Consider the following 9389-nt stretch of genomic DNA (forward strand, 5'->3'; position numbering starts at 1 on the left):
ATTAAATCAGTGATCTTGTGATGGAAAACTATTTGCAAAATGATAAGTTTTTATGATATGCAGCAAATGTTCCGAAAACAAGCATATAACAATTGCTAGAAAAATCTGTCACCAATCACCTGGCAACACCGTCATCCCTTGCAAACATAAACCGTACCGATGCATAACAAAAATATGCGATAAATCCAATTAAAAACAGAGAAATTCCGTTGCCCTTCATTAAATTGTAATGTTTTCTTTTGATACGTACGATTGAAGAGTTGATTTTGATTTCCAATACTCGTCAATCTGCTAAATTTCCCATGTGTTTACATAAAAATATGATTAACACAAATGTTATATTTTTTGTTTGTTTGTTTTGAAAATATACATGGAAAGGCGATACTACTACTATTACATCAATGATGATTCTAATGATTCTTTGACTTTAATAAAGAATCATTAGAATCATCATTGATGTAATAGTAGTAGTATCGCCTTTCCATGTATATTTTCAAAACAAACAAACAAAAAATATAACATTTGTGTTAATCATATTTTTATGTAAACACATGGGAAATTTAGCAGATTGACGAGTATTGGAAATCAAAATCAACTCTTCAATCGTACGTATCAAAAGAAAACATTACAATTTAATGAAGGGCAACGGAATTTCTCTGTTTTTAATTGGATTTATCGCATATTTTTGTTATGCATCGGTACGGTTTATGTTTGCAAGGGATGACGGTGTTGCCAGGTGATTGGTGACAGATTTTTCTAGCAATTGTTATATGCTTGTTTTCGGAACATTTGCTGCATATCATAAAAACTTATCATTTTGCAAATAGTTTTCCATCACAAGATCACTGATTTAATAAAATTTCAATGATTTTTGTGATCAATTCACATTGAATGCTATGATTTTACAGATAGCAACTCTGACATCACTGCGCTCAACGATCGCGATGATTGTGCACACACGATAGACGCGTCCCGACGCATCCCGACGCATCGCACTGTGGAGCTTTCCAATTATTTTGGGTGGTCCAAATTGATAAACTCTTGGCAGTGTTGACCAGACTCATTTCCCCGAAATTCGAATTGTGAAGCCATGAACTGTTATAACTGTGCGTTGTATTCCTGAGATGGAGGGGGAGGTGGTTGGGCTTAAGTGTTGCACATGGGATCCGACAGTTTCGATCTCGGTGGGCCGCAATTCAAGTTTCGGTGAAATGATTCGCACTCACTCACTCACTCATCTCATTTCACCGAAACTTGAATTGTGGTTCTCTGGGATCAAAATTGATAGATTTTGTGTGCAGTACTCAAGCTTAACCATCTGTTTTTCTATCTTAGGAGGATAGAGCATGGTTGTAGTAGTTCGTGGTTTTGTAGTTCGGAAAATGCTATTTTCGGGGAAATGAGTCTGAACAACACTGACTCTTGGTATGATTTTATGCTTCGTAGAGATGATTTTTGTAATTTGAGAGAATCGAAAAACAAACAACGTATGAATTTCAAGTTTCTATGCTTTGCCCAACCTATCCGCACTGAAAATTAATACAACAGAAAAAAAGTTGGATATTTTAGACTATAAACACAGGCATGTCTCAGTGTGCGGTGGCGGCGTCGATTCGCAGCAAGTGAAAACCACCGCCATAATAGTTTTGTGTGTTGCGGTTGATAAAACTTTATAAATATTTGATTCCCGTTTGAAATGTGTTCCTTTAAGGGAAGTGAATGAAAGATTTGTTTAGTGGAAGTGTAGTGAACGCAATATGAAAAGCAAAACACAAATGTTTGCTGCAGAATTACAATGGAAAAGGTAAGCACCTTCTATTTACAAGTGTAGTTGTGCGAGGCAATAAAATGCGGCATAAATTTGGAGATTTTTTTTGAGAATATAAATCTCATGTATATTGTCGCTAAATTGATAATGCTGTACCTGAAAGTGTAGATTAAATATTGAAATACCACCTAAAGCATTTTTCTTCGCATAAATTATCCATTAAATCAGGTGATAAGCAATTATATTTCATCGATGTTGCAAATACCAATACTACCATAACAATATGTTAATGATTTTTGAAGAAGCCATTTTGTGATGACGCACCAAAAGGCCTTAAGGTGAAACAGTTTGGAATCAACTTCTAAGATTGCACTGAAACTTCAAAGGCACAAATCTCGCGAAGGAAGCATCCAACAACAGTGAACTTCTTATTTTGGCTTTGTGCACTAGCAGAAAGCTTAAAATAAGAAGATCAAAAACGTTTGCCAACTATTTCTCAAGTTTAGTGCCTTTGAAAACGTGAGTAGGGGCACAAGTCGGCCATTGTGACGGCCATCTTTGGATTCCGAGATGTTTCACCTTAAATGTCAATTGTCGTCAAGTTTTGACAAAATTAGGCTGTTTAGTAGTAGTTCTAGTTAATTTAATTTGTTGTTGTTAAAAGCATTTATTGGTCATTACGTTCATATATCCTTGAAGAAAAAAGTCGCTTTCCTTGTCTGTTCAACAATTTGTCGAAACTAGCAAGTGTACCCTAATGATCGATCTCAGCGTCTTACTTTCCACAGTCATTTTATAGTGAATATTGAAAAGTAAAGTTACCTTAGGCTTCTATTACAGTCTCCTACATGATTCACTTTTCGGTGGCAAATGCAATGCTTCACAACGCCTACTTTCTACTTGTAAATTTTGCGAAAATGAAGCTGGAATTAGATTATTTATACCGCTGTTACAAAAGAGTTATTTCTTATTATGGCAATGTAAAAACCATATTGAAATAAGATTGTCGCCACTTATTTCTACTCAGTGAATCTACTAGTCATTTTCCTAAGAGTTCCTATGTATTCCCTACGTCGTATATGATAACGATCTATCTAGCTAGCTAATAGTAAGAGTGGCTACGGATCATTCTGGTTAGCAAAAGGCAAACTGAACGTCACCAATAGTATTAATGTCCACTTCGAACAGATTAATTATTTGAAATGGGCATTCAATTCTATCAATGACGCAGAATGTCCGTTGGATCACATCCGAGATATTATTGCGTCTATGCCATATGAATTATGACGCGGCTTTAAGCAAAAAGTGCCAAAATGTGATACCACCACTACAGGTTACGCCTTTGGTTTCCATCATATGGGCTAATGGATTATGCCCTCCCATCGCGGCAAGGTCGCATAACAAGGGGAGGGTACAAGCGATTGGTCTAGTACTTGTTATAGTACTTGTTATAAAAATATTAGGGTTTCAACAATTCTGACTAACTGACATGAGCGATTTCTCTTCATCGATCCTCTCTTTCGCTAATAACTTCGCTAAATTAGATAAATACCGCATAACCTAAATCTGATCTCGCCCTAAAAGCCATGGTAACGAATGGATTTACATTTAATCAACAATGCTACGATGAAGAGCAGATCCTCCTCTATCTCCCAGTGGTGATTGTTTTCATTGGCCATTAATTTGCTAAGAAACAAGGAGATACTCGGTTACCAATGGCTTTTAGCTATGCGAGCAATCTATAATATTTCTTGTCCTAATATTCTCATCCTACAGCACAAAATAGGGAGACTTACGGCTTCGGCACCATACGACTATTATCGGCAAGCAAATTTCAAACGCCAAACGGATGGATGGACGATTCTACCCCATTACCCCGAATTCCATTACCCCGAATGCCGTAAACCCGAACGCCATTACCCCGAATTCCAAAACCCCGAACGACCCATCACCCCGAATGACATTACCCCGAATTCCAAAATCATTGGGAAATGTCATCCATATCATCATGTGAAGATAATTGTGAATTCGGGGAAATAGCATTCGGGTGATGGAATTCGGGGTAATGGTGCATTCGGGGTAGTGGAATTCGGGGTGATGGGATTCGGGGAAATGGCATTCGGGGTAATGGGGTAAGAATCGGATGGGATTCTACCCCATTTACCCCGAATTCCATTACCCCGAATGCCGTAAACCCGAACGCCATTACCCCGAATTCCAAAACCCCGAACGACCCCATCACCCCGGAATGACCTTACCCCGATTCCAAATCATTGGGAAATGTCATCCATATCATCATGTGAAGATAATTGTGAATTCGGGGAAATAGCATTCGGGGTGATGGAATTCGGGGGTAATGGTGCATTCGGGTAGTGGAATTCGGGGGTGATGGGATTCGGGGGAAATGGCATTCGGGGTAATGGGGGTAGAATCGGATGGACACCCTGACTATGGCCATAACTAGTACACCTACCCTAGTAGAGAAAATTGATTTTCCACCAATTTTCCAACCAAAATAACAAAACAAGTTTGTACGCGATCAGTGGGTTACAAAGTCATAGTTGGTAAGTTGACAATCTTTCGCTCTATTAGTGCAATAATGGGTTAGAAAATCTCATAAATTGCATATCTGTCGTAATGTTTCAAGATAGCTTTAGAATTTACGCAATGAAGTTTGAAACGTAAATTACAAGTTATTATCAGCATTTACCCATTTGTCCCGCAATACTTTGTATTTATCAATGATAAACTCACCTCATCATCGGTATCGATACTCCCCCAGCGGAGCCACTCTTCCGCTGCCGGTCGTCTCGTCCATCATGATGGCCGTCCTCAGAAGTTGCTCCTCGCAAGTTAATCCACCACCTCTAGTCCCACCATTCCCCGCCCGAATATCGCTTCGCAGAGCCCGGTAATCATCCACTTCATCCTTTCCCGTATCTCTGCTCCCTTCGGTCCGTCTGCCAGGACTGGCGCCTACCTTCCCAGCGCTTTTCGGAACGATAATGTCCTCTTGCACTTCCAGTGCCGTCATCATCGCCAGCGATTCTTCGTCCTCGGTTCCGTGAGCCGGCAGCAGCAAGATTCCGTTGCTTTCTTCGACGGAAGAGAGGGATCGATCGCCACTGTTGGTGCTACTGTTGAACAAAGATCGTCGCAATCGGCTACTGGTCCTGCGGGAGTGCGTCTCGGAATGAGCCGGGGAAGAAGATTTCGGTTGGGCATTCATCTTTTTCTCGGTGACGCGCTGCCCCAGCGGTTCCTCGCAAAAGCTATTCACGGACTTGGACTTGATGAGGTTTTTTGCCGTTTTGTTCACGGTGGCATAGATTATATTCGGATTGTTGTTGATCATCAGGTACCGATTGTTAGACTCGCCACTGATGAACTCGTTTATGATGGTCTTATTGTTTTTCGGGGAGATTTCCTGGTAGATCGGTTCCCGATGCAGATCGGCAGCAACTTGCAGCGTTTGCCGTTCGACGGGATGTCGATCCAAGAATTCGCTGCTGGTGGAAATATGGCGAGGTCTTGTTTTGGGCGGTGCTTTGGCGTACCTCGCTGCGCCGTACTGGTCGAGGATTCGTTCGTGGGAGTTTGTGCGTTCATTTTCTACGGCTTGCCGAACGTTGTTCAGGAAGTCACCCATCTGGGCAACGTTGTCCAGATTCAGATCATCGTACGATTGGAAATCTCCGTGCTGACGCGGAGAGCTGGAATTCATGGGGCTTCGTTTTGGCTCATCGTTGGGTTTGAAGAGTTTTTTCGGCGATATCCGGAGGTTTTTGAGAGTTTTCAAAAATTTCATATCGTGGGGCTTCTGCTTTTTGTGGTGATCCTCAACGAGAGAGGCTGCTGGGCCAGATAAGTTGAGAACGGTTGGAACGGGCAGTTTAGGACGATCACGTGTTTTGTCTGGCATACGGGCCGGAGCTGAGTACGTCTGTGTAAGGTTGTTTCGAACTACGGAGGATTCTTTGGGGCAGGATCCACACCGTATGTTGTCCGGCGTATATCCCAAGTGTTTGTGCAGCTGTTTCTTGACGGAATTTTCTTTGTTGAGATTCGTTCCCAGGTGATACTTCTTCGGAGTCTCAAACCGTTGCTTATCCTTGCCAATTTTGTGAATCTTTTTCTTAGATGCTTCAAAGAAAGATTTCGTTCTCCTCACCGCAGCCTTGCGAAAGGATTTCTTCTCGGACTTTTCGCTACACTTCCGGCAGAGTTCAGACTTTTCCGGATTATCCGGTTCGTGGTCACTTCTTCGGCCGTCTTCTAAAAAATGACGAGACTCTGCTTCACGTTCATGTTCCAAGAAATCCCCGGTTGTACGACGTCGATGTTCTTTACTACTGCGCCGACGAGTTTCGCCCCGTTCCGCCTCGAGGAAAAGTTCCGTCCTTCTTCCGTTCTCTGGAAAGTGATGACGTTTATGAGGGGTACTTTTGATTGTGGTATTTGTTGCAAACTTTTCAAAATCCAAGTTGGATGACGACTTGCGCCTAGGTGTTTCCGGAGCATAGTCCACCGTGTCAATGTCCAGCTTGGGGCCCAACTCGCATTCGATGCGATGACAGCATGAAGCTTGAGGAGCTGCTTTCGAATTTGAGGTTTTGATGGAGCGTTTTCGGTCTTCATCCTCCGAGTAGTTCAACATGTTGTAGATTTGCGGAGGGATGGAAGACTCGTTAGTACGTTCCTTTGGCATGACCCAGCCGATGTTGTGAGATTTTTCTGATTTTTCACGTTTCTCGTGCTTCGCCGATTTGTCAAACTTCCAGCCGATGAGATCTGGATCTGAGTCGAGATCTTCCAGTTTTGGACAGCTCGGTTTACCGGAGCTGGCATCTGTAGATGATCCAGATTGTTTGACCCATCCGAATTTTGAATGATGACTTCGAGCCGAAGCAAATGTTCTTGGGGGTTTCTTTGGACCATTGGCATAGTTGGAAGCAGACGAATCCGAGTTGACGTCCGACTTACAGTTGCCTTGTTTATCTAGTTTTTTCAAACGTTTGGCCATTAGTTTCCCGATTGGTCGACCTGAATACCGCGGTTTTCCTTCCAATTTCCCGTAAGACAATGATGAATCGAATGATTCATCCCCCGCTGACGACGCCTGCAATGCCGAATCACTTAGCACTTCCACGGGTGCATTGACTGCTGCGGTTTTGCGGGTTATTCCGTACAAACGATCAAATTGATGTGTTGAATCGAGGATTTCGTTGCAGAAATTATCATCGATTATCCTCTGCCGGCTAAGGTGCGAATTTTCCAATTTCTTCTTTTCGGTTTTTTGCCTTTCTTTTTTCTCCGCTCGCGATTTGCGATGCTCTTTGATTTTAGCTTTGTTGAGAATAACCGTGGAAGTGACTTGCATGTCGCGGGTCATTTTCTGGATGATATTGATCATGGGTTCATTCTCATCATCGATGATTTCCTGCTTAACGGCCTTGGGGCTCTGTTTGGGGTGATTGCTTTCGAAAACATCATCATTTTGCTCGGTTTCTTCTGAGCTATCATCATACTCACAGTACGACGAATCCAGACTACCCTTACAATCCAGAAACTCTTGACTTTCCGCAGTTTGGAACAAGGCACTCTCATAATGACTATTATCATTTGACAATTCCGGGCTTAAAAACCCATCATTCAGCTTAACTTTCCTCTGCAGTTCTTGTCCTTCGCACTCGGTCGATTCTCCCTCGTCTCCAGTTGATCCAACTCCTCGTTCCGATTCGCTCTCATACTCCGGAACTTGCACATGCACAGCCCTCATTTCCGGACCCGTTTTCAACGGCTTTGTATCACAATCCTCAGCAGTCTTATTGATAATGTTAATTGTAATTGTTGCAGTACCTGCCGTCACCACGTGACTCTCTCCGGTCCCTATCACATTTGGCCCCGCCTTCTCTTTACCATAGCTTCCCACACTTCCAGCATCCCGACTTCCTTCACTGAAAGCGGAACTGCTGCGCACACTTCCCAAACTACTGCTACTCACACTGGCCGTATCGAAATCACTTGTTTCTGTTTCATCCACCGGCAGCTTCCCGCCCTGACCATTTCCCGACTCGAACTTGGCCACCATCATCATGACCCTGCTGCTGGTTTCGTTATTATTGCTATCGCGGTATGGTTTCACCAGATCCAGAATCCCACCGCCATCCACTTCTTCCGCATAGTCGAGCGGCTGCTTTGGGAAGTGATGTTCTGTAATATGTTCCAGCACTTCCGACGATTTCCGCGCTTCAAGTGGGTCTTCCTCTTGTAAATGATAGCCAACTCCGCCACTCACAAGGCTATCGCTGGCAGCATCCTCACTTGTGGGCTCTGAAATGAAACGAGAAAGAAGGGGGAGACATGTAACGAAACCATACAACACATGAGCCAAGTGTTTTACAACTTCCAAAAACATAACACGCAATTTGGGTTCAATTGATCACGACCACTAGAAGGGGAAGCGGACGGAGCACAGAAAGGGTGCATAGAATTACTGTAATTTACCGCTTGGTGCACTCGAGCTGTGAAGAGCAAACAATCCAAAATTTGTTTCCATTCGTGTCGAAAAAATAAACGTTGGAAATTTCACTCCGGAGATCAATGAAAAACTGAATGAGCTAGTGGCACATGCCCACCACTCTGAGACTGAGAAACAGCCAGCACTTTTGCGGTTTGCAGATTAAGTTACGGCTTCGTTTCGGCACTTGAGAATCGCGTGCTCCGGCCTCGATTATATCGAACGTGGAACGTGCCGCCGAGAGTACATATTTTGAGTGGGAAACCGCACAAGTTAACAACGAACGGCGCAAAGGCCGCCAAATGTGGGCAAAACGAGATTCGCTCTCGGGAATCGGGATTTTCCTACACATTTTCCATTTTGAGCGCGAAAACGCGTTGGATGACGGTTGACAATGTGGGTTAGATTAATTGGCGCAGTTGCAGCGTGCAGTGAATCAGATTTAGATGGCAGAGTTGGAAGCGACCAGTGTTTTTTTTTTATTGTAGGAACTTTGAAGAACACAAGTCTGGCAAGAGAGAAGCAGGAAATATTAGAAAAAAAAATGAAAAGGAATTTAAAAAAATCGACGTGGTATTATACAGATTTTTCTAAGAAATTATTTGGAGATTTGTAGTGGAATTACTCCAGATACCAGTCAATGCATCGTTCTAGGAATAATATCAATAATATCCAGGTACTGCTTGAAAAATGTGTTCATCCAATGATTCTCTGATGGATTTTCCTTCAACATTAAAGTTTAATATTTTCAAAAACGAATTTCACTGAAGTTTTCTCCAGGGACTCCTCAAGGGCAGGGCTGTTTAAAGTGCGGCTCTCGAATAGTGTGAAGATTTTCTCATAACTGGTCCGTTGATTGTTCTATCGATTTAAAATTTAGAACATAGGTACCTACCATTTGATTATATATTGTTATCAAATTTCAAGATGAATTTCTAAATTAAAACACAAAGTGATTATTTAGTAGCTAGTATAAACATTAGTTTTCCGTATTTGAATAACTTTTTTTTTTTTCAATTTCTTTATTACAGGGTGTCTACACGTTTGTTGAAATGAAATTCCCTGATATTTCCAGGTTTTTCCAGGTTTCACAAAATAATT

The 9389-nt window shown here is 42.2% G+C and overlaps 1 protein-coding gene across 1 annotated transcript in view; it reads right to left on the reverse strand.

The window, feature by feature from the left end:
- LOC110675836 overlaps positions 1-8414 on the reverse strand; it is a 22928-nt gene extending 14514 nt beyond the window's left edge. Inside the window, exons 1-2 of the mRNA XM_021841707.1 lie at positions 8276-8414; positions 4523-8101 (exon numbers count right to left, since the gene is read on the reverse strand). Of these exons, the coding sequence (XP_021697399.1) occupies positions 4527-8101; positions 8276-8327 (3627 nt within the window). The 5' untranslated portion in view covers positions 8328-8414 and the 3' untranslated portion in view covers positions 4523-4526. The remainder of the gene's footprint in view (positions 1-4522; positions 8102-8275) is intronic.
- Positions 8415-9389: the final 975 nt, after the last annotated feature.

The sequence above is a fragment of the Aedes aegypti genome, chromosome 2, assembly GCF_002204515.2.
Source record: "Aedes aegypti strain LVP_AGWG chromosome 2, AaegL5.0 Primary Assembly, whole genome shotgun sequence".
Taxonomy (NCBI): Eukaryota; Metazoa; Arthropoda; class Insecta; order Diptera; family Culicidae; genus Aedes; species Aedes aegypti.